The sequence below is a fragment of the Canis aureus genome, chromosome 8 (assembly GCF_053574225.1).
Source record: "Canis aureus isolate CA01 chromosome 8, VMU_Caureus_v.1.0, whole genome shotgun sequence".
Taxonomy (NCBI): domain Eukaryota; kingdom Metazoa; phylum Chordata; class Mammalia; order Carnivora; family Canidae; genus Canis; species Canis aureus.
Genome location: NC_135618.1, coordinates 25,135,556 through 25,162,191, shown reverse-complemented (window position 1 = coordinate 25,162,191; position 26,636 = coordinate 25,135,556). Strand labels below are relative to the sequence as shown.

Below are 26,636 nucleotides of genomic sequence, written 5' to 3'. Positions count from 1 at the left end.
ACAATGAAATATATGATATACAAAACAAGCTAAGTGACTTCTGTACTTTAGCGTTTATCAATGAGTAGCAATTAAAGGACAACATTAAAATGTAATTAATAAGCAGAAGTGCTTATTCCCACAGCTTTAAAAAAAAAAAACATAAACAACTGAACTGAAAGCCAGGTTTCTTGGCAGCATGGCATTTGGACAGCTATTTTACTTAGTGACCCTGTCCAGGTTAGTAGCAAAGCTGAAGTAAGCCTTCTCCTTTTGGGGGAAACAAGATGGTATTTTGCTGAATGCTAGAATTTTATCACTTTGAAAAAAAAAAAAAAAAAGCTGCTTGAGAGACCTAGGAGTATAAAAGCATTTGAGATCTCAGAAGGAGTTTAAATCAATGCACTGCCACAGTTACAGAGCAGATGAAAGAACCTGCTGTCTCAATTGCCGGGAAACTACTTAGAAACTCTCACTTTGATTTCTTCACGTAGTCCGTTACATTACTGCTAAATACAATATATAGGGACATCACGACTTTGATGTTGTACAGCTTCAACAAATGGAAACTAATATGATAGAACAACTAAGATTTGTGGTTTTATGTGGATATACAAATATATACCCGTCTAGCTCCTTATGTACTATGTATCTCCAGGGGCTGTCTTTTCACCTATAGCCTTATAAAATTATAATTTTTGTGTTTTATTCATGAATTCTAGTAAGCAGTGCCATGTTTATATAGTACCAAAAACTCATAGGGAGATAAGTTATCCTGAATTATTACCTTAACAATATGTATTGTAAAACTATTTCAAAAGTGTAATGTACTTTTATATGTCTGTTTATAAGTGCTGGACAGAACTCAACTCAAAGAAAAATTAGTGATTCCATGCCTTTAGAAGATCTGATGTTTTTGCTAAGTGGGTGTGGACAGATGAAATTGGAAACTGCATTTCCATACAACAACAGTAGAGATCTGTTTTCCAGTTTTCATCATAAACCTTCAAGTGATCCTCCAATCACTACAATCCTACATTTAAGAAAAATGTGGATTTCTGCCATAATTCATTAGATAACAAATTTGAAATAATTTTGCAATGATGTGCCTCTTCAAATGAAAATCATAAATATGTGCTTATTTAATTATGTGAGACATCAAAATTAAGATTTTGAAACTTATAAAAATAAGATCTTAACCATCTTCTGACTTCTAAAGATCTTAATCTGACTGTTGGCTCTACCACCTGCTAATCTTTTGAGTTGGGACAAAGCATTCAATGTTTAGTTTTGATTTCCTCACTTACTACGTATTTAATGGCACATTCTCTGTCTTGCTGTCAGAATTGGTGTATGGACTAAGGATGATGATGCTGGAGAGGCAGTGCTGTACTAGAAGAGCTTCAGGCCAGGTGGGGAGACAGCACTGCCTCCAGCTAGCTGTGGGACCACAGATCACAAATGATCTACAGATAGATCATTTAGCCTTTCGGGACTCCTGATCTGTGGAATAAAGAGGCTGGTCAAAAAAATTTGTAAATTCCCTTTTGTCTCATTTGTTGGAGTGCTTTGAAAACTGTAAATCACTATATAAACATTCCTGACTTTTTCATAACATGCTCTGAAAACTCTAAAGCATCATGTAAAATATTGCAGGTGTTTTACATTGTTTAAACAGTTTAACACTCCAACAAAAAAAACAAGTAAGGAGAGATTGTAGGATTTTTTTCTTTTTCTGGGAAATCTTTAAGAATTGGATGGAAAATCCTCCTTATTTAGTGTTTCATCTATGAACTGTGTTCATCGGAATACTCTTGAACTTCTTCCAGCTACATAAGACTCTCTTATTAGTATATTTTGGAATATAATAAGCATTGCAGAAAAATTTTCACTTTTACGTAAATGCAGGTACTCTCCAAAATTCCCTTTACAAATGAATTTACAGCAACTTTAAGTCTACTTTGGATTCCGTTGTAAACATATTTTATTTGCATATAGCCTGGTGGCACACATTTCTAAGGAATGTAGTTTGTCCACTATGTAATAAGAAATGAAAAGGGATCATTATGATCGTGGGTTCATCTGGTTTGTGTCTGATAGTTTAAGAGCCCCATTTAATACCCTTGTCACATTTTGAAATATCATATGAAAGATTGCTGCTCTGTTACACAAAAACACGTGCTAGCCCACGGTGTTCTGATTCTGTAGAATTCTTTGTGGCCAAATTATTTACCTGGGATTAGTATTTTTAATCCAATTTGGATTCAATTTGCTAGCTTCCCAGTAAATTGTCTTTTATTTTTCAAGGAAGTTGGTTTTCTCTTTACAGGCAAAGTTGGCTTCTTTCCATTTTGACCTCGTAGGCACTTTCAACTTTAAATTATCTGATAATAACCATGAGGTTTAGTACCATTCTGTCCTTCTGAGCTTTGTAATTTCCACAGCACTGCCACCCACACAATGCAATTTAATCCCCACAACAGTAAGATATTATCATACACTTTTTTTCAGATGGGGAGGTGGGAGAGGAAGACTGGAGACTGACTAGCCCCAGTCACAGCTGCTGAATGACAGAGCTGGGTCTCAGACATGGCTTCTGGCAACAAGACCAAAGCTTTTTTTGAGATCACTATTTAGCGCAAATAGAATTTCCGTAACCTTTTTTTTTTTTTTTTTTTTTACTGCATTAGACCTAAAGAGTATTAGGCTTAAAAAAAATTATATCTTGCCTAATTCATGTTCTAATGATTTATTCATATTATGAAATTTATTTTGGGTGCCAATCTATCTTACTAAGTACTAGCTACTATTTTAAGATTTAAATATGTTGCCTTTTAGTTTCTCATTTTTAAGTAAAGAAAGTTGCTCATACTTACGCAGCTATGATGTAGTTTAAACCTGATTCGGCTTGACTTCCGTGTGCATGCTCTTAGCCTTTAGGCTATACCACTTGATATGGTGTAAAAACTACTAGATTTGACTTTAAGAAATAGTTTTTCAAGTTCAAGTTCTTTCCAATTTTAAAGGAAAAACATTACCCTCTCTCCTGCTCAACTTGTAGGTTTATTCTGAGTTTGGAAAGAATAATGTATGTAAAGGAAATATTTAAGATGTAAATCACCGTAAATAGGTAATTTACTATTAATGGGCTTAATCTCATTTAATGAGAAAGGAATAGCACCCCACAGCCCTCTGTCACTTTGCAAGTATTTGTACACTCACTTTACATAGACAGGCTCTGACTAAATGTTCCTGCACCTACAAAAATTCAGGGCACTGTGTCAGACCTCTAGAGGAGACTATTCATTCAGTGGGAATAGGGACTTTATGACACTCCCCAACTCATGTTGCACAGGGGGCCACCACCTAGTCTACTCAGCCCCTGCACAGGCCTGATCCTGCTGAGAATCCAGGGGTCCCTATTTAAAACGACTTACTATAGGGATATTCACGCATATGGAAATAATTAATAGTGGCAATGATCCTTATAATGGCACCTGATGTCCTGCTGGGAAGAAAGATAAACCAGCCTTCACCATAAAGAATTTACAAATTATACTAAGCAAACATGTTAACACCTATTAAGAGTCCTAATCAGAGCTGTTAAACAAACAAAGATATGTCATATAAAATACACCCATTTAGCAGTAGCAGCTACATGTTTGGAGTTTTAAAAGGAGCCATTTACCTTTGAGATAGAGATAAAGCCTTCAGTGGAGTGTAAAGGTTAGGCAAGAACAAGACACCTTTCTGAGCAAATCCATTCTCTAAGCATCAGATCCCATGGCCAAACCTCTGTTCCCAAAGGTGTGCTTGCATCCTGAGATTTATTTTAGGTCTTATTACGATTTAATCAGAAAATTACTTGTTTCTTCAGATGTGACTTATTGTTAGTAGTGCTTCTTTTAGAAAGGGCCATTGAGAGTGACCTCAGGTGACCTCCAGAGATGGTTCGCTACTTGCTGGACCCAGAAAACCCTGCAAAATCATGCAAGTCGAGAGGTTCAAAGCTTCGTGTTCATTTTAAGAACACGCATGAAATTGCCCAGGCCATCAAGGGTATGTATATCCGAAAAGCCACCAAGTATCTGAAAGATGTCACTTTGCTGAAGCAGTATGTGCCATTCCGTTGCTACCATGGTGGAGTTGGTAGGTGTGCACAGGCCAAACAGTGGGGCTGGACATAGGGTCCGTGGCCCAAGAAGAGTGCTGAATTTTTACTGCCACATGCTTAAAAATGCAGAGAGTAATGCTGAGCTTAAGGGTTTAGATGTAGATTCTCTTGTCATTGAGCCCATCCAGGTGAACAAAGTCCCCAAGATGCGATGTAGAACCTACAGGGCTCATGGCCGGATTAACCCATACATGAGCTCTCCCTGCCATATCGAGATGATTCTTACTGAAAAAGAGCAGATTGTTCCTAAACCAGAAGAGGAGGTTGCACAGAAGAAAAATATATCCCAGAAGAAACTGAAGAAACAAAAACTTATGGACCAGGAGTAAATTCTGCATAGAAAAAATACAAATAAAAAAATAAAAGAAAGAGAGAGAGAGAGAAAAGAAAGAACGAGCAAAAGAGAAAAGAAAGAAAGGGCCATTGAAAATATTGCTAGAATCTAATAGTAAAAATCAAAAACATTGTTTGTCTGGAAGAAATTCACTTTGCAGACAGCATTTCAGGTGAAAATGAGATTAATCCCTATCAGGGCTTAAGTAAACTCTTGCTATTCTGATGTGGCCCAGAAGTATCAGCACCACTTAGGAGCTTGTCCCAATTGCAGTATCTTGGGTCTCATTCCAAACTGATAGAAACAGAATCTGTATTTCAATAAGCTCCTCAGATAATTTATATGTATATTGAAAGTTTAAAAGAAAATATCAATGTGCAAAGTTCCTACAATCAGACATTCTCTCAGGAAAATTAATAAGTTTTAATCTTACCAGAGTAGAAATTGAATTACTCATTTTAGGAAGGTATATAAATAGTGTGACATTTGCCTTGTGATGAAACATATCTAAAGTGATCACCACAAACACCCGTGTCTGGTGGTGGCTTCCAGTGTTTCCAGCATAGTATACCATGACAGCCATGTTTGGTCACCATGCTGTAGTCTCTTCTCCCTCTTGAGGTGTTATGTTCCCTTACCATGCTCAGAATAGCTCCCAATTATGTGATATCGTACACTATAGGGTAGGAACATAGGAAAATATAGGAAAGAGGTAGTCTTCCCAGTCTTAGGGCCTCCCATGTTCTTCATAGTTAAAATACACCAAGTCTATGTTAATTGACTTTAATTTTAAAAAAATAATAAAATAAATTAAAATACACCAAGTCTGCTCATGATCACTGCAGCACCAAGGGGCTAAATCTACCATATACAAAATGTGCCATGTTTGTGGATTAAGAGAATTAGTAGCTTTTGTCACTCCTCACTGGACAACTCAGGGATAAAGGAGATTAAGCATTACCATTCATATGTTACAAAGTATCTAGATTCCTTTTAGCAAGCAGGTTTTTACAACAATCGTGAACATCCCATAAAGAACATGATATGATGTGACTTTCAAAATCTGATTTCTTATGGTCATATGATGAACTATTTTAAGACAAGAGTAAAATTATACCTATACGTGTATACTATGAAAACAATTTTTTAAAATATTTATTTATTCATGAGAGACACAGAGAGAGAGAGGCAGAGACACAGGCAGAGGGAGAAGCCAGGGTCCATGCAGGGAACCTGACGTGGGACTCGATCCCGGGTCTCCAGGATCAGGCCCGAGCCGAAGGCAGGCACCAAACCGCTGAGCCACCCAGGGATCCCCCTGAAAAAAATTTTTAAAAATAAATTGAATCTCACAGGGAACAAAGAAGGTAAAGTAAGGCATCAGTTGACTTACTGTTAAAAAAAATCCTGTGGAGGAAATTATTATGTTTTTTTTATCATGTTCTCAAAAAATCAACTTGAAGAAAGTTATAAGAAACCTAATTAATGCTCAAATTGTTCTTCCTAAGAAACAATTTTTTTAATGTAATGTAATGGGCTTCATAGAAAATATACTCTGTATTTAGTGGTTATTCAGTTCTCTTTTCTACAATGTAGTAACATACAGCACTTCAGAATAGGAAAAGAAGGATTTTTGTTTCTGCTGTTTGAGGTATCTTTGGTAATAATTAACCTAGAAGTGTTTATCTAAATCCATTAAATTCAAGCTATAACTCAAATCCCAATACAGACTTTCAAGTTTATTTTTATTGGAAGGATCCTAATTTCTCAGATTCAGCCTTCCTTTATTCTGGAATTGTTTTTATTCTTTACTTTCTGCGATATGGACAGTCAAATGAAAATATCTCATCTGAATTATCCAGGCATTCGACACATATTTATTAAGTGCAGAGTAAGTGATAGACACTGTGCTAGTCACTGGGAATAATGACCAAGGTAAATTCTTGGTAAATTCTTCCCTCCTGAAGCTTCAGCCTATTTGGGGAATGAGCTGTACATTAAATGCAATAGTTATAAGTACAACATGTGGAAAATGAAGGCTTTAACCTCGTCTGGGCTTTTAGAGTCCTCCTCAAAGAAGTGATGGGGCCAGTACTCAACCATGGGTAGAAGGGAAAAATCTTCTAGGCAGCAAGATATTATGAAAAAGTCTTAAGGCAAAGAGAGAATGTGGCAGGTACAAGGAAAAGAGCAAAGAACTGGGTGATCGGAGCATAGTGAACAAAAGGAAGAACAGTAGACAAGGCTGAAGAGGTAGACAGGGATCAACAATGGTTGAGTTAACTGATGAACAGCACTCCAGCCTCAGCATGACCACCTCTAGACATGAGAACTACCTCCAGGCAGTCCATCCCAATGGAGGGAAAACGAGAGAGTTAAAATGCCATTTCTTATACTGTGCTAAATTTGATCCCTTGTAAATCAAATAGACTGGATCTAATCTTTAACAGCTCTACTAAGGTTCGCCTGACATACAGTAAACACATATTTAAAGTGTACAATCTGGCAAGTTTTGAAATATGCATACCCCTGTGAGGCCATCCCCACATCAAGCTCATGAAAATATTCATTGTCCCTGCAAGTTTCCTTGTGCCCCTTCATAGTCCCTCCCTCCTCACCATTCCCATCCCCACGTAATGATTGATATGCCATGCTTGGAACAGTGCCTGGAACATAAATCCGCTTTCTTGAATAAATGGAAAGTGAGTCCATTTGGAGAATTAGCTCATAGATTGATGTTTGGTTGATTGCTTCATCTTTTCTAGGTATGCAGTGCTGTTCAGAATCAGGATTTCACTGTCATCCAAGACTACTGCACTGGCCTCAAAGCCCTGCTATATCTGAAAAGCATTGAAGAACTACGAGACTGGGATGGGCAGAGTCCAGCTACTGTGAGTCACCAGAAAGGGAAACCAGTTCCCCGTATTGCTGAGCTCATGGGAAAGGTATGTGTTCACTTCTGTTGTCCTTAAGAACTCTACTTCAGCAGCTTTCTACTTCTGGTCTTGTTTTTTTTTTTTCCTCCACCATCTCATTAACAGAGGAAACACAGTGCCTTTTGGATGTTATTTCTATAGTAGAATCAACCTGAAGGAGGCTTGATTACAGCTATATGATAGGTCCATGCATTACATTTTTATAAAAGCAATATATAATGCAAGGTCATATAAAAGAAAAAGATTGAAGTTTGTAGTGTAAAGTGCCTCCAAAGTCTTGCTTACCGTGGTGATGACTGGCATTCTTTCCAGTGGGAGGCTGGAGATTTCTTTATTCTTTAACAAGCTCTGGAAATTATAACATTACCTTTCTATTTTCAAGACAATTAAATCACTGGAGCCCTGAATAATATGATGAAGTTTTTAAAATTAAAATCTAATCAGTGTCTTTTGTAACTGCTTCTGCTGTGTGGTTAAACCTGGGCTCAAAAGGTTATGTCCCAACTTTCTCACTAACTGCTATTTTCAGAGAAATATATACTACATTTACATTTTGTATAATACAGTGATTTTAGCAAATCTTTTCTAAAACAACATTCAGCATTTTGCCTTTGTATTTCCTTTGTATTATTCTAAATAGACAACCATTGTCAGAAGACATTTCTTGAGTCCTGAATGAGGGGAGGAAAAAATTATAATTCTTAGTCTTTTCAGCTTGTCACTACATCAATAATTAACTTTAAAAAAAAGAAAGCCAAGTATAAAAAGATTCTTTAAGGAAGCATTTAATAATTCAAATGAATCTTAACTTGAAACAGGTCACATGAAAAAGAATGGAAAACAAAAACCCAGGATACCCTGCTTTGGATGGCAGGGTTAGGGACTCTGAGAGAAGAGTAACATCATGTAACTGACTTACATTTGGCTAGTTTTAATGGAAACTATCACTCCCCTCACAGGTAGCCAAAAATAAGGGCTTCTTGAAAAATAATGTGCATGATTGCAAGTTCAGTAATGAAAAACAAAAGGGAGAAAGACAGAAAATCTTACAGTGTGAATTCCTAGAAAATATCGTGATGAATGACTCCAGGAGTGGCAATCAAACAGAAAAAAGAGTGGGTGGCATTAATATTTATAATATTGTAATTAGCAAGACTGTGCCTAAGCAGCATTATTAATGTAACTAATCATATTATCATAAACTGAGTCTGCAGTATAGACAGTGAGTGTTCTTGCCTTTATCAATGACCATCAATATCAGGAAGTTGTTCATAGGAAAAAAAATTTTTTTCTCACAATAACTTTATACTTATTCAACATAAATATCTCAAGTAAATTGGTTCTGACATGATAGTTTATGACCATTGTGTAAAAGCATTGTCTCAAATTCGAGTAGTCACCATGTGAGCTGAAATATAAGTAGCTACAGTGCACTGTGCCATTTTGTCTTTAAAGGACTTCCACATTCATTTCAAAACTTACATATTCAAATAAAAGATGAATAATGATGGAGACACTTGTGTCAATGACATAAGTGGAAACTGATTTTCTGAAAGTTTGAATCTAGATTCTCACTTTTTTTTGTAAGCCCAGCCTTCATCAAAATCCTAAGTGTAATTTTCAGCATTATCATTTTTTAAAAAAAAAGATTTTTTCACATATATTTTGCCTGTGTGATTATATTAGTGATTCATTTCTCAACAGTAAGTTGAGGAACTAGCAGTTGGTGTGGTAATAGAGCTATGCTCCTAGAGACCTTGGTATGGGCAGACATCCCAGGAGACGATCCCCTTTAGCTTAATGTCCCTAACAGTGACTCAAAGCATGCTAGATCCAAGGTACAGGGGGCGTCCTAACTGTTCCTTCATTGGTGTTGCTGGGGTGTGTGTTTGTGTGTGTATTTTTGAAAACAACTCATATTGTTCTCTTATTAGCTGAAGAATAGGATCCTGCTCTTTACAGTATTTTCATGTTACAGGGAAAACAAGTGGTGATATAGACCCTTTTCAAAGGATCTACTAGAAGTAGCTGGCTTCTTTAGGGAGGGAAGATTTGTTTGGAAAGTACAATTGTTACTCTACTTAATCTTTCACATAGAGGTCAGGCTAGAATAAATTAGAGCAGAAATTTAGAAGAAACCAATTACAATACGGTGTTTGAAGATGGAGAGAAAATGAGACGTTAGCTATGGAAACAAGGGTTTGGCCAAATTAGTCATGTTATCTTTTAATTAATTAGTATATTTAATATACTCTCCCTTTGCATACCTCACTCATTAATTCTTTTAGCTTCCCAAGCAATGTTTCTTCTGGTGGCTTTGGAAAGGCAAAAAGTCAGGCATTTATAGTTTGCTCTGCTCTTATGGTGCAAGCTGTATAAATCTGTACTTGCAAACATGAGAGCAAACCCATATGAAGAGCAGCCTCCAGCTTTGCCACATCACAGAGCAGTGGGTCTCAAACTTCTGGTGCTTAAAAACCATGTGGCATACTGTGAAAAATGTAGATTCTCTGGCCGCACTCCCAGAGATACTGATTCAGTTGGTCAGAGGTGGATCCAGGAATCTGCATTGTCATGTTGTGGTTCTGAGGGAGGGATCCAGGGATCCACATTGCCAAAAAGTAATGAAGAGAATAGCAACAGAATATCATTAGAGATAGAGAAGTTAGCTGTGAGTACAACACAAGCTTGTCTTGATGGAGGAAGCTGGCAATAAGTGATTTTGAGCTGGAAGAAAAGTTAAATAATCAGGCGAGGAAATCCATAGAAGCAGCATACTGAGTTCTGAATGGCCAGTGGTTTGAAAGTCCCTGATAAGGAAACAGGCAGGGAATTAGTGCAGCATTTCCTTTCCTTTCACAGAAGGAAAAAAGAACTGTGAGGACAGAGACACTTTGCCATCAAAGATGTAACGGCCCCAATCCATGCAGTCAACAGTGAGGATATCTGTGAGGACAAGGAAGCAGAGACTATTCACAGGATCATCAGAAGGGAAGGGTCTTGACAGCAGAGGGCTCAGTTATCTTATCCTCAGTTATCTCAATGCCTCCTTCCCCCTGTGAAAACCTAGGCAACTCAGTGAAAGTGAAGTGGTTGTTTGGCACATATAGAACAGAGGTTATAGCAGAGGCCAGAGTGAGAACGGTGGGTTTGCCTGATGTTTTGTTACTTAACTAAGTAACAAAGGTGGACAAGTTAATCTCTCCAAATCTCTTTCTAAAACTATCAAGTGAAGATAATCACAATATAAATCCAGAATCCCTCATTAATAATTCTGAAATCCAAAAAGTACAGAAACCCAGTGTTTCATTTGGCAGCAAACGTGACCTGCACTGATGTGAGGCTATTTATAATTTTTATTTATTCTTTGTAGAGTGAACATTTAAATGTTTACTGCAGAGAAACTAATGTCTTTGATTCCAGGTTGCTACCTCACATCTTGCTGGGATTATTAGGTTAAATGTAGCATGTGCACCATTTTACTTTTCTAAAACCCCAAAAGCAGTTCTGAATTCTGAGATATATTTGGCTCCAAGGATTTTGTGGTTAAGGAGTTGTGAGGAATTTTAATTGAGAATATAACTGCAATTATAACTTCATCCACAAATTCTTCTTTACAGTTGGAGGCAAAGAATATATTTTAGTGCTATCAGAAAATAAAATATTAGTATTTGGAATTTTTATTTGTGGCAAATCACAGTATTTTGAGATTATTTGCTTGGAAAATATGAAAGAAATTGGATGCTTCAAGATTAGAACAGAAAATTTTGCAACCAAAAAGCATGGAAGGAAATGACTTCACTTTTTTTATGTGTTTGGGATGAGAACAGGATTGCTAAGCAAGAGCCCTTGAAAGGGAGGCAGCACAGGCCAACACTCCTCTTTGATTGGGGTCTGCATGCATTATCACTTTCTGTTCCCTACATCTGAAATGTCTTTCCCATTCACTGAAGAGAAATTCTCAAGCACCACCTCTTTGAGTTATTCTTTGATCTCTACACCAGAATTTATTTCTCCTTGTCTTCTTCAGCCTTAGTTGAAACAAGTATCACACAGCACTTAGATTTTTAAATGTCTTTTTTCTCTACTAGACAGCAAGCTCACTTCCCAATTCCTTGGACACCCACTGATATGTAGTAAGGGCTCAGTAAATGCTGCTTATGTAAATGAATGATAAGTGAACTCTGTAAGAAAACAGCTAAATGGTAGCATTAGAAATCAGTAGTCATTTGACTTACCAAGCCATTGCTTTTCCCATCACATCAGAAATGAAATGAGTGTTAGAAGAAAAAAAATAGCTTTAAACTTAAAGACTTATTGCATTTATGAGCCTAGTTTGGTAAAATGAGATGGAAAGAAGTCAGAGTGGAGTAAGGTAGGCAGGTGAGCAACCTTTATTCCTTCTTGACTTAGCAAAATGTACCTAGAATATAAACTTCTTGAGGACCTAGACCACACACTGTACGCCAGTGTCTGACACAATGTCTACCATTAGGAGAAATGACATGGTAGCTGAAATGCTGAATAAATATATTGATCAATCACTCATTTATTATAAGATGTATTTTAAATGTCACTTCCTTTATGAGATCATCTATGACCCTCTTCTTCTCTGTCTGAGAAAATTGAGTCCTGCATTTCTCTGTTCTTGTTCATATAACTGGTATTGCAGTCATTATATCATCTTCAAGTTATGTGTCTTCTTGTCTGTCACTGAGGTCATTATGAGCATCTTGAAAACAGAGAGAAAGTGTTATTTATACTTGAATTTTCAAGCACCTAGTACAATGCTACATTTTTATAGAATTAAACTGCACAAACTATCTGCAGTGTCCTGATTTGGAAGGAAAAAAGAAAGTCAATTTATAATTAAAATTCCAGCCAGTCCCTTTCAAGAATAGCAGAGATTTTAGAAAGAAACAGCAAATTACTTTCAGTAGGTATTAAAACATAGTGAAATACACACATCAGTAATATTAACAAGTATATATAATCTGTGCTCATTGAAAAGCTTTCATTAGGATAAAATCAGAAAAACTGTCAATGTGCTTGTATGGCACCTCTTAAAATAAGGCTTCCTTTTGATGATAGAAACAAAAATATGTGCATCCATATGACCAGATACATCATTCTCATGTCATTATAAAGCCACAAATGATACAGTTTTATAAAACTTCGGCTATTGCTGCTGTCTGGCTGTGGTATTTTATATGTAAATGTCTAACCATCTATTTATTTGTCTCTGGCATGTTATCCAATACAGACAACAAACAACTGTCCAAAAGGAACATACGACGTCTAAGCATGACCATTAAAAAGGCCAAATAACAACAGTCTTAGAAGAGGAGAGTAGTACCTCCTGTTTACAACTTTAAATGTTTTATGTCTTCCATGCTATTTATTTTTCCAAGTTGAGATAGAATTTGCATAAAGAAAAATGCACAGGTCTTAAGTGAACCATTTGATGAGTTTTGACAAATGCACACATCCATGAAATCTTCACTTCTGTCACAATATCAAACATTGCTAACATCTCAGAAGACTTCCTTCTGCCCATCCCCAGTCATAATCCCTCCCTCCTCCCACTACCAGAAGTAAACACAATTTCGTTTATATCATCGTAGATTAGTTTGTTCATATTCTGTGGCGTCATATAATTAGAATTCCACGAAATGTATGTTTTTGTGTGTGTGGTTACTTTCCCTCAGCACAATGGTTTTGAGATTCATCCATGCTGCTGGGGGTGTCATGAAACTCAATTTCTTTTTATTGGCAAATAATATACCATTGAATAACTATATTACAATTTGGTTATTCATTCAAAATGATATATGAGCTCTTTTCATTTCCAATATTATAAATATGTCTAAAATAAGTATTCAGGCATAACTGTTTTGGTGAACATCTATTTTCACTTCTCTTGGCTAATATTTAGGAGTGTAGTGTCTGGGTCATAAAGTGATGTATGAGCTTTAGAAGAAACTTCCCAGCAGATTTCCAAGTGGTTGTACCATTTTATACTCCTGCCAACTGTGGATGGATGTTTCAGTTCTTTCATATTCCATCCAATATTTGGTATTCTCCATCTTTTTAGTGTGAGCCATTTTAGCACATGTACATTGGTATCTCATTATGATTTGAATTTCCATATCCCTGAAAACTAATGATAATAAACACTTCCTCATTTTCTTATCAGCCATCCATATACCTTGTCTGCAAAGTACCTATTTAAATCTTTTGCCTGTTTAAAATTGGGTTTATTAATAATTTACTGAATTTTAGGAGTTCTTTATATATTCTGAGTACAAGTCCTTAGATGCAGAAAAGGCTTTTGATAAAAGTCCTGCATCCACTCATACTAAAAACCCTAAACAACCTAATAATAGAAGGAAACATCCTCGGTCTGATAAAGGGCATTTGCGAAAAATTCTACAACACATATCATATTTAAATGGTGAATAAGGGGCACGTGGGTGGCTCAGTGGTTGAGTGTCTGCCTTTGGCTCAGGTCATGATCCCAGGGTTCTGGGATTGAGTCCTGCATTGGGCTCTCCCCACAGGAAGCCTTCTTCTCCTTCTGCTTATGTCTCTGCCTCTCTCTGTGTGTCTCTCATGAATAAATAAATTAAATATTTAAAATAAATAAATAAATAAATGGCGAATAAATAAACGTATTCTTCCAAGATCCAGGCTATGCATGCATGTCCACCCTCACCACTTCCATCCCCAGTATTGTATTGGAAGTCCTAACTAGGACAGTAAAGACATAAAAAGAAATAAATGGCATCCAGGTTGGAAACCTACTAAAATTGTCACTTGCAGATGGTAATATTGGATACATCAAAAATCAAAAAAAAAAAAAAACCCTATGAAAACACTATTAAAAATTAATAAATGAATTTAGGAAAGTTTTATGATACAGTTTCATGATACATAGTTATGTTTCTAGATGAATACAGAAACAATGAACAAACAGAAAATTAAATTTTAAAATTCCATTTACAATAGCATTTAAAAACCATGAAATACTTAGCAACAAATTAAAATGTATGTTGAAAACTATAAGGGATTGCTGAGAGAAATTAATGAGAAAAAATCAATGGAGAGATTAGTCTGTGGATACAGCACCATCCCAATCAAAATCCCAATATATGTTTTGAGACGTTGACAAGCTGATTCTAAAATTTACATTGGTATTTAAGGGAGCTAGAATAACCAAAACAGTCTAGAAAAGGAACAAAGAAGATTTGAACTATCTACCTTCAAGTTTTTCTATAAACCTGCAGTAATCAAACAAGCATGTTTTACTGTCAGGATAGATAAATAGATCAATAGAACAGATAGAAAATCCAGGAATAAACCTACATAGATACACTCAACTAACTTTTCACAAAGACACCAAAGCAATTCAATGGAGGAAAAAGGTACTTTTAATTAAAATTAATGGAACCTCATATTTTCCTCACACAGGACACAAAAGTAATTTTAAATATATCACAGATATAAAAGTATAAAAATTTTAAAGAAAACATAAGTAAGTAACTTCGTGGTCTTGGGATACTGAAAAATTTCTTAGATACGATGCCAAAAGCACTAACCAACAAGAAAAAATTGATAACTTTCATTTCATCAAAATTAACTTCTGGTCATCAAAGTTAAGTAAATTAACTTCTGGTCATCACAGTTAAGTAAATGAAAATTCAGGTCACAGAATGAGAGGAAATATTCATGATATATACATCTCACAAAGAACTTGTGACCAGACTTTAGAAATGTAAACTGGAATAATATGAAATAATTTAATTTCGTCTTAAGCATATGGAAATCTTAAAATGAAAAGTCCATGGTGAGAGACCTACCTGTAGGCTCTTGCAGCTAACCCTCATCTATGATAACTTCTCTTTTCTCTTTTCTCTAATACCACTTGCAGAGCTAGCCTAGAAAAGAGGGTATGCGAGAGATGAAAGCCATTTTCCTTCAAGTTTATCTTCTGGCCCTGTGGTTCTTGTCCATGTTATTTTCTCCTAGTGCAACTCTGTCCCTGTGGTTATTCTCTTTGAGGCTGCCAGTTGGATACTTTATATAGTTAGAAAACTTCCAAATGACAGTCTCCATTTCTCAGTTACTTGGGTACTGATTGAAATAGGAAGCAGTATTATTGAGATCCCTTTCTATGACTGAAGCCAGATTGCATGAGGCTAAATATTTTTATTGATTGAGCTAACTTCAAAGGACATGGCAAAAAAAAACAAAAACCAAAAAACCAAAGCACCAGTTCCTGGAAGTTCAAATTTTCCAAAATTACCAAATCAGAGTCTACTGCATAGATATTATGGGGACTTATCTACATCTCTAAATATCACCAGATGGTTTGAGTAGTTTCTTAGGTAGAATGCTGAAATGCCAAGTATCCTTTAAGAATAGGGCAGACACCTGTTTATAAATGGTGATTATTCCTACTTAAAAGCAAAAAATGTTGACTAGGGGGATGCCTGGGTGGCTCAGTGGTTTAGTGCCTGCCTTTGGCCCAGGATGTGATACTGGAGTCCTGGGATGGAGTCCCACATCAGGCTTCCTACATGGAGCCTGCTTCTCCCTCTGCCTGTGTCTCTGCCCCCTCCCCCCTCCCCGTGTCTCTCATGAATAAATAAAGAAAATCTTCAAAAAAATGTTGAATAGGATTTGGTAGCCCCTTCTTCTAGCTCCGAGTGTCTAATCATCTCATTAATGTTTAATGATCCCACAAAGGAGTCAGTGTGCTGTAGTGAAAAGAACATAGTGTTAGAGTCTAGCAGGTCTAGGTTTGGCTCTAGGCTCAGTGGCTTACTACTGGGTGAGTAAGGCTGGCTACATGAATCACACAGTCCTCTATTCCTGTATTGGCAAATTGAGATAATGATAGCAGTTTCACAGGTACTTTGTGAGGATTAGAAATCATATATGTGAAGTGTATAGCACATAGCAAGCAGACATTCAGCCCATGCCAGTTATTAATTCTAAAATAGATGATGGATGGGTAGATACATAGACACATATATAGATGCATTAATAGAACATAAGTAGACATACAGAAATACTGGGGTAATTTGTATATGTGACACTTATAAATTATTTGTATACTTTTTTTAACCTACTGATAACATGATTTTGCTAGCTTCATTTTGTTTGATTCAGTCAAAGGCTTGCATCTTTCTCCTTGGAAGCACTCCCTTTACCCCCCCCCCCAAAAAAAAAGAGTTTCTAAATAATTCAGAAGTGTTCACTTTCCAGGTAAAATGGAAATAAATTTGTTAATTTGGGGTTTGGGCAGTAAAATCCATCATTGATCCTAAAATAAGTAGAAGGGAAGAGCCTATTACTATTGTTGCCAAATCAGAGTAACAACACCAGAGTTTAAAATGAACTGTTAGAGATGCCTGGGTCTCAGTGGTTGAACGTCTGCCTTTGGCTCAGTTTGTGATTCTGGGATCCTGGAGTTGAGTCCTACATCGGGCTCCCCGAGCCTGCTTCTCCCTCTGCCTATGTTTCTGCCTCTATTTCTCTATGTCTCTCATTAATAAATAAATAAAATCTTACAAATAAAATAAAACAAAATAAACCATTAGGGGAGGTGCTGGAAGGAGTCTCTCCTGTTATAGAATGAGGTAGTTTTGCATTGCTTATAACCAAAATAGTTTGTGCCAGTATCAGCCTTCCCAGCTTGGTTTCTCTCCCATCTCAGGGGTAAGTGGGTTTATTTCACAGGGCAACTCCAGTCAGTTGTAGTGGTTGCCAGCAGCAGTATGTAGAAAAAGACTGTGATCCAGAGCCAAGTCCAGTGGAGGTGTGTGATCAAGTGGTAATGCCTGCATCAGCATGGACACAGGACAAGATGTTGCAGAATATGGCTTCCCACTTCCCTGAGTGTGCAGCACTGACAGCTTGCCCGATCTAGGAATTTGGGCAGCATTGAGCTTTGCAATTTTTGTAACCACTGCAGCTTCCTCATTGCAATCTACCACTGTATGCCTGAAATAAAATGTGAACCATACATTTTTACTGTTTTGCCAGCATCCCACCATGCTTTGCCTTCATCCATCATGCTTTTTAAAAGTATGATTTCTTATTTCACCTCGTTCATAAACAGATATCTAATTGCCAAGCATATATGTAATTATTCTTTTGTCACTTTCATGAAAGTAAGTGGTTAAGTGTAATTCCTCATACTCCATCAAACATACTACTTTAATCAAAATACACCTTATCAATATTAATTACACACATAGAACTTGTGTAGAAGTACTTTTCATCTTCAACACAACTTACCTATGTTAATTTTGATGTTACTTTTAAGCTGGGAAAAGAAATTTAGGATTTTCTTGTTCTGGATGGGGATTGAGGATATATATAAAGAAAGCATTACTATAAGCATGGAAGATAAAATTTGAATTCAAATACTACCCTTGTCTCACCTCCTACTCCCCCTCCTAATAACTCTACAAAATCAGTGTACATTTATTGCAAACCAGTTAGCTTTGTTCCTAATCCTGATTTTATGGAGTAAGGAAAAATATCTTTCTGTAATTCTGAGCTATGCCCTTGAGATTCTCCCTAGAAAAAAATGTATATATTTGTTATATCTCTACATAAGCTCATCTGTCCACTTGAATAAAGAGAGTATTAGATAAAAGATATAATTTTCTGCTAATTAAAAGAGTCAGAGTCATTTTGATAATGTAAAGAGTCAACAGAAATTCTAATTATATTCAGCTTTATGCCAATTTGTCCTAATCTAAGATTTGAGGAAAAAAAAAATAAATGTCTATTTTTGAAAATAAAAAGGGGGATCTGATTTACAAAAAGAAAAAAGAAAGAAAGAAAGAAAAAAAAAAGAAAAGAAAAAATTAGCTAAATGGCTCAGTTGTTTAAGTGTCTGCCTTCGGCTCAGGTCATGATCTCAGGGTCTTGGGATCGAGCCCTATGTCAGGCTCCCTGCTCAGCGAGGAGTCTGCTTCTCCCTCTCCCTCTGACCCTCCCCCCTGCTCAAGCTCACGCTCTCTCTCTCTCTCTCTTAAATGAATAAAACAATCTTTAAAAATTTTTAAATAAAACAATAGATAATTAGCTAGTTAGTTGGTTTTTTTTTTTGTTGTTATCTTATTTTTTGGGGTTTTCTTTTAGCTTTCAAATTACAAGGATCATACCTACTATTGAACAGCTTTACCAAGACTCTAGAAGCCTAGGAAGGATAGGCTGAGATATCTTTAATTGCACTGAGTAATTAGCAATCTCATAGTTAACCAAATCGGTTTATATATCCAGATGAAATATCCATCCATTTAACTTTTTTCCTGAGAAACCAGATCACTCTGTTAGGTTGCTCATATTGATCTAGTTAACCACCTAATTTCTAAATATCCCCTCTATTTTATGCCGTATAGCTGCTGGAAGTGATCTTATTACATGTCTCAAATCCATACCCTTTAATAGTCTGTGCTTCCCGGTCACAGGTGACCCCTAGAAATGTGTTTGAGATGTGACTACAGCCTACACAGAGAAATGTGCTAATGCTGCTCAGAGAATCCTTTGGTTTGCAGCTCCAGGCATTGTTTGTGAAGTTGTCTCTGATGGAAATGCCCTGAAGACCTCACTCCCAGTCCCTCACACCTGCTGGCTGGTGTGCTATAGATTGTTCACAGCAAACATCGTCAAGATTGTGCCTTTTGAAGATTTATTGCCATATATCTTTAAGGCATTTCACTTGTCTTCCCTGCTCATCAGTTTCATCCCATTTCATTTCAAACTATAGAACCTTCTCTAGATCCTCTTCTGGCAGTTAACTTCTGCATGCACCCAGTCCATCTGAGCTATAGAGTGTCACCTATCAACCTAGTCATTTTTCAGAAACTAAATATTACCAAGTCTTGTTTCCGTTTAGTGTAGATCCCAAGTGAAACTAGTGGAAAGTAAACATAGCATTTGTGGTAATCCAGGCCTCCTGGGAAGAGAATTTTAGTACTACTCTCTACAGTCTTTATTGAGATAGATGAAGCCTGCTTTAAAGATTATCCTACTCTAGTCATGTGCTAGGTGTTGGTGGTAAGCATTAGTCACGTTCACTAACATTTTCTGGCTCCATAGGAAAAGCAAATCTCCTTGCCTCTTGGATGTTCCATGTGATTAGGTGACTTGCTTTGGTCAACAAAATGTGAGTGAAGTATATGGTATGTGAATCTGGGTGGAAATATTTAAGCTGGCACTTATTCTCCATATTCCCTTCCTTTACCACAGCAAACACTATAGTCTCATGGTGAGAAGGTGACAACATAAAATGGATGATCTAGATTGCTGAGACACCACTTATAGGACATCCAGAGACAGCAGACTTCTTGTGAGTGACAGACTAACTTTTATTGTGTTAAGTCACTGAGATTTGGGAGTTGATTATAACCACAGTGCTATCAGCTGGTAAAGACCACACAGAGTTCCAAATAACTTGTACCTGCCACCAGACAGACTGATGGCTACAGAGGGAGCCTTTGAAAAATTATAAAATGGAAATGCTCATCTTTAGTGATCTTCACTTTCTTTTCTGCACGTGGTCCCACATGCTGGCAGCTAATTCCATAATTCAGGTTCCCATTACATCACTCCAACCTGCATCTGATTTCTTGGCAAAGTGCCTGATGATACCAGAGAGCCTTTCTTTCTAAACCATATAGTGAAAATATTTATTCTTGCATTGTACCTGGTTTTCAATAAGTTATGTGAAGATATCCAACAATTAACTAATCCAGCATAGGAAACAGAGCATAGCATGTACCTTACACATAACTTCTTTCTTGTTAGTAGTAAGGACTTGGGCAACTTACATACTTTCCCTTAGCCACCATTTTCTCATCCAAAAACTTGGAATAATAATATATATCTCATAAGATTGTTGAGAAAAATAAATAACAGTGTCTAAATTTCTTCTGAAAGGAAGATCAGGTTCTAGAAAGCATCATCTCCACTCACTGTCCCTCTCATTCCTTACCTGTTTTTCTATCTTCAACCCATCAAAATTAGGCTTCTGCCCATCCCTACTCCCTAAATCACTAGAACTGCTCTTGCTGAAGTTATCAGCGATTTAGTTATCACCAAATCTTTCCCAGTCTTTACTAGGCCTTGTTATATTCAACAATTGACTGCTTCTTTGTATTTGAAATTTCTTCTTTGAGTTTTGAATACTCTTTTCTCCTGGTTTCTTTCTTCTTTACTTTTAACCAAGAAGACAATTGTCAGCACCTAGCATGTGCCAGGCACTCTAGAGGAAAATATTAATAATAATATAACTTCTCTCCCTTAAAAGGATCACAGACTAGTGTAGAATTAGACAATCAAAAAAAAATAAAAATAAAAAAAGAATTAGACAATTAAAGAGTTATTTATAACATCGTGATAATTACAGTGATAGAAAGATACACAGAGGGATAGCAGGGGTGGTAGGGAGTTTGAGAATATTTTCCAGACTAATCTGAAACTTAAGATATAAGATATAGTAAGTGTATGAAGAATACCTTGGGCTAAGGCAGAAAGCATGGTAAAATCCTGATGTAATAACATTTCTGCGTGTGGAGAGAATCTTCTTGGACTTGATCTGTAGGACTCCCTCCTCTTTTTTTGGTCCTTAAATACCAGTATTTCCCCTCTTCATGGATCTCATATTACTGTATGACTCATCAGACCCAGGAAGCCAATTTCACTTTCCTTGTTGTTCATCTTCCACATTTGTACTCTCACCAGCGACCTCCCTCTGGACCCTACACACCCATCTCTTCAGCTTTCTGGTGGACTTTGCCATGCAATAGCCCTGCTCAGTGCTCTTCCTGCAACCTAGGAATAAAACAACAGTAGTGATTATCCATGACAATTATATAAGCACTTTATAATTTACAAAGCACTTTGGCATACATTATCTCACCAGCTGCTTCCTTAATGTAATAGCAGCAGTGGGCAAAAAACCGTGTCACTGCCAACAGCGCTTTTCTGACCTTGGTCTCCCAGCCCCACCTACTGAAAACATGAGAGCAGCTGGATGGGAGCTGATTAGAGGCTGGAAGCTGACCTTGTTTGGGGACCAGGGGAGTATGACAGCAGCAGTTGCCACCTTCACCTTCTCCATCTCCATAGAGGCAATAGAGCAAGCCAGAGGTTTCATGGCAAAACGTGGGAGGCTGCACAGAGCAACCAGGCTTCTCATGAGCTGCCCAAGTGCAGGCTGAAGGTGGCAGGCATCAGTTTGTGGGAGGTTAAGCGCTTATCCACTCTTCCCCACTTTTCTGATTTCTTATTTCTTACATGCATTAACTATCATTTTGAAAGTTTCAGTAGGTTAATTAAATTCTTCTAGTGTTGATGCTAAGAAAGCTGAAACATTTTCAACTGAGATTGACACTACTCAAGACATCGGCTTCACTGATGTTTGTTCAGCAACACTCCAATATGTCACAGGATTGCTGAGAGAACATCTGAGAGCTATAATGAGCTAAAAGTCAAGTACAGGGGAAAATGTGTTCCAGACTGCTGCAGATGTTCTCAAATCAAATCATATTTCTGTGAAATGCCATATAGAATATTCAGCGATTGAAGGATGCAACATGAAAGGACAGTTCAATTGATTTGCACTGTTTTAAAATTTTATTTAGCCTAAATTATGTGAAATGTGGTGGCTTTTTTTCACTTTGAATCAATTAATAAGAGACGCACTTGATCCTAATGAGCTTCAAGGATAATTTCCTTGCTCTAAGAGGAATACATTAACTGGTTAGATAGGAGTCAAAGCCTAGAGAAGGTGGCAGCTGAATAAGTGAAACAAAGTCGAGTCAAAGAACAGACATCTTGTAGCTCCATTTTCTTGCCTCTATTTTTCTTTTATTCCTTTGGCATCAAAATAGAGCAAACCTCTGTTTAATTAATTCACCAAGACTCTGATAACCTGTGACACTGTATTGATGGTGGTTCATTCTGTATATCCTGAGAAACCTAGAGGAAGCTTAACAGGAGTGGGTCAAGGAAATGTTTTTGAAAGATGCATCTTTTGTCGTCACCATCTTATATTCCATCACACATATGGCCTTGCACATTACCATAGTTTAGGTAGCCTGGCCTATGATTAGGATGATATTCTCCTAAGTGAAGGTTAGCACAAAGAAAGAACTGATAAATCTGGGTAAGGCAAAACAGAGAAAAATGATTAAGTGACATTGGAAAGTACAACAAAACACCACAATGAGATACCACCTCACAGCCTCTATAATGGCTAAAATTAAAAAGATTGACAACATCAAATGTTGGCAAGAATATGGAGCAACTAGAACTCTTGTACTTTGCCAGTGAGAATATAAAATGCTACCACGACTTGGAAAAACTCTTCAACATTTTCTTAAAAAAAACCCAACAATTCCATTCTCAGGTATTTATCCAAGAGAAATAAGAACACATTTCCATAACATTTGAAATAGATGAATTTTAAAAACAGTATGTTAAGGGAAGGAAGCCAGACACAAAAGAATACTTACTAACTCATGCCATTTATGTGAAGTTTAAGAGTAGGAAAAAAAAATCTGTATCATTAGAAATCACAAGAGTGGTAAGTAGAGATTTAACTGGAATAGAGCACGAGGGAATTTTCTGAAGTGGTAGAAATGTCCTATACCTTGATTAGGGTGACAATTTGTGGATAGATTTATTTGTCCAAATTCCTCCAACCGTATGCTTATAGTCTGTGCATTGTACTGTGTGTGTATGTATAATAATAAAGACATTTTTAATGTCCAAATTACTTTTAATCAGGTAGCCTTTGGAAACTAAAAATCTTATGAATTTAGCCACTGGAAAAGAATAACTGGTACCTTGATAAAAATGTTGGCCTGGAAACCAGATTAAAGAAAATGGATGACCAGGGGCATAAACAAATGTATTTTCCTCTGCCAACTTGCCGGCAGCTGGGTATGGAATTGAAATAGTTTTAGGCCTTGCACATCAGGGAGACTGACTAGGGCTTAGAAATCAAGAAGGGGAACATCTGGCTTCTTGAGGAGTGACATAGGTAAGGGATGTGGCATCACAATGCAAATGAGAAGCTGCTTCCTAAAGATGGAAAATTTGATTAGGTCCTTTGGTAGGCCTTCTACTTGCTTTGCTTTGTAAGATCAGCCAGTGCCTGCAGCCTCTGTTAACAAAAGCTAGCCTTGCCTGAGGCCACAGCTCCCAAAACAGAACCTTCAATTGATTGCTGATAGGAGGTTACATGCCGGGCTGGGCTCTTCTGCCCTCCTGTCCTACCCATCCTTCCACAAACAAACCCTGTGGGGCGTTTTTCTGGAAATCTTAAGTCAAATACATTTTAACGCTTTAATATATGCATTGACACTTTGTCTTGTAATAGCTCTTTTATTATTGGTTAATAAAATTACATTTAGAGAGATAAAGACAAAATTCTTGAGGTTGAATTTCCATTCACTCTGGTACCTTTTATTCATTTTATGGGGCATTATTATTGCAAAGTTGTAAAATGAATCCAAAACTATATTTTGATTCTGGTTTTTTGTTTGTTTGCTTGTTTGTTTTGTTTTGTTTTTGCTTCAAGTTTCTGCTTTTTACTTTTTGTTCCCTAAGATGCATCTCCTACAAAATTATGGCTGGAAACAAATATCACATAACTTATTTGAACTCACAGAATTTTTGTGACAGATTTGATTTTTGGTACTAATTAGAATTTATTTTACATATCTCTGCCTAGCTCAGAGTTTGAGTTTTGATTTTAGTCCTTTATATATATAATCTATCCATTTGAGTTTTGATTTTAGTCCTTTATTATATAATCTATCCATTCAACAAATATTGAGTATCTGTTACATGCCAGGCACTGTGGTAGATAATTGAGATTGAGTGATGAATAAAAATAAACTTTTCATCACTGAGGGACAGTCAACTGCAAAAAGTAATGGTATTAAACTTTTTAAGCCTTTACATAATTATTTATGCTTATACATGTATACATGCATTTACACATACATATGTATATATCCCCATTTGACAAAGGTAGAAACTGAGGCTTAAGGAGGTGTAGTTATTATAGTGGAAACAGGATACAAAGCCCATTCTGTTTATCACAAAAACTGTGCCCTTAACCACTTAACTACACCTCATCTTGACATAACTGCTATTATGATATCAGAGTTATAGAAGCAGAAAAGAACAAGTGTCCATCTCAATCTGGGGGATCAGAAGCTGTTAGAAAGAGACAAATGAACTGTATCTTGAGGGATGAAAACAGTATAAGTTTTATGTAAATGTCCTCATTAATTCCAGTCTATAGGCAATGGCTGTGGCCAAGTGATCACGTGTGAAAATTGCTACATCTTTATTTATGGGTAAAAGAGTTACAAAATCTGTTAGATAACTTATCCCATTCCCTGATAGGGCACAGGCTTCATTCTTAGTTTGTGCTTTTGGGAGCTGTTGTCTTTTAGCATAAATCCCATCAAATCTTTGTGAGTTTTGCTTTTACATTTCCTTCATCTGTGACGAGAAGATTCTATTAACAACCCTGGCACCTTCCATTAAAGTCTACAACTTCCAACTGCCAGGAAGGGATAATGAAGTGATAAATTTAATTTGCTACCAAAATATGTAAGGCAGAGATATCTAAGTGAATTTATAGCGTTAGCTATGTCTTTCCTCTTAGCATTAACAAAAGTTTTATGGCAGGTTATCAGAATCAGTGCAAAAAGAACAAATATATATGAATCTCCACACACAGAAATCAGATCTATAACTCTGTATCAAATCGTTTCTTTCCCCCTTCTTAGCATTTCTAGGCTCACCAGAATTTAATACAATGAGTTTCAAGTATTTTATTACTTGAAGAATGTATAAAAACTGTTAACCAGACTAAGAAACACTTTTTACTCATTAATATATATACTTTGAGATTTATAAGATATGAATCCCCTTCTCCTGCCCTTGCTAGACTCTAAGGGCTATGAAGAAAAATAACAACACCATCCACGCACGATCATGACAATGAGGCTGCTTCAAACTCTGTGGAACACAAAATCTACCTTCTACCCATTATTTAACTCTGTGCTATGGTTGTAAAAATGGGTACCTGGGTGGCTTAGCAGTTGAGCGTCTGCCTTTGGCTGAGGACATGATCCCACGGTCCAGGATTGAGTCCCACGTTGGGCTCCCTGCGGGAAGCCTGCTTCTCCCTCTACCTGTGTCTCTGCCTCTCTCTGTGTTGTCTCTCATGAATAAATAAATAAGATCTTTAAAAAATAATAAAATAAAAACTTTCGTATATATTTCCACTTCAAGAATTCCTTTGTTCCAGTGAACTTTAGCATATAGAATCTCTTCTTCCCATGTCTTGGCATTGGGATCAGTCTTAGGGGCCAGTGATCCCCCTAAACTGCACTCACCGAATGCACAGCCAGGATAAGTTTTGCTTCTACTATTCAATGATGTATGTGTTCCTCCTGTAAAACAGAACTGTTAAAGTCAGTTCTTGACTTCACGGTTATTTGCCCAGAGAAATGTAGAATTGATAATTACGATATGATAATAAAAACAAGGTACATTCAACTAACTGTTATGTAATATTGTTTTGAGGGCTTTTTATGTTACCTACTTGAATCCTTGCAACAATTCACATAAGGTTTGAATCATTGTTCTCTTTTTTCTGTTGAGAGAAGCAAGACTCAGGGAGGTTAGGAAAGTTGTTCAAGCTCCCAAGCTAGTAAGAGCAGAGGCGACATTCTAGTCCAGGTCTATGTGTTCACAAAACCTGCACACTTGCCTACTACACTTCACTGCCTCCACTTATTATCCTGTGCAGAGGATCATTGGTTCTAAGGCTTTAGATTTGATTCTGGGTTGACAGATAGCAGATTAAGATTCTATTAATCTTTGGGCAAGAATGTTGAACTTTCCACCTCTCTTGCAGTGACCTGTGGCAGTCAATTGTACTGGGAATTACACGACACCTGCTTGCTCACTTGTATTCAGTGGACTCATGATAAATCAATGTTTTTGCAGACACGTCATCCCCTTTCCTCAGGCCCTTCACTGCTGGCATCAAGAGCATTAGATGCATTGCCATCCTGCCAACTGGGCTGATCCTCACCACATATAGTACTCTGTTTACCAGCAAAGGCCATGGGCTCATCTCTTCTTCCTTCTGTTCTGT

General features: G+C 36.8%; 1 protein-coding gene and 1 long non-coding RNA gene across 4 annotated transcripts in view; one reads left to right on the top strand and one right to left on the bottom strand.

Moving 5' to 3' along the window:
* DPYD (dihydropyrimidine dehydrogenase) overlaps window positions 1-26,636 on the top strand; it is a 798,341-nt gene that overhangs the window by 677,828 nt on the left and 93,877 nt on the right. For all 3 annotated transcript variants that reach the window (XM_077905543.1, XM_077905544.1, XM_077905545.1), the window contains one exon: window positions 7,253-7,432. In XM_077905543.1, coding sequence (XP_077761669.1) covers window positions 7,253-7,432 — 180 coding nt within the window. The remainder of the gene's footprint in view (window positions 1-7,252; window positions 7,433-26,636) is intronic.
* Window positions 11,809-25,912, bottom strand: LOC144318527 (uncharacterized). Its single transcript, XR_013384515.1, has 3 exons — window positions 25,557-25,912; window positions 20,962-21,277; window positions 11,809-12,155 (listed from the first exon to the last, which is right to left on the bottom strand). It is a non-coding gene; the product is annotated as an uncharacterized LOC144318527 (long non-coding RNA).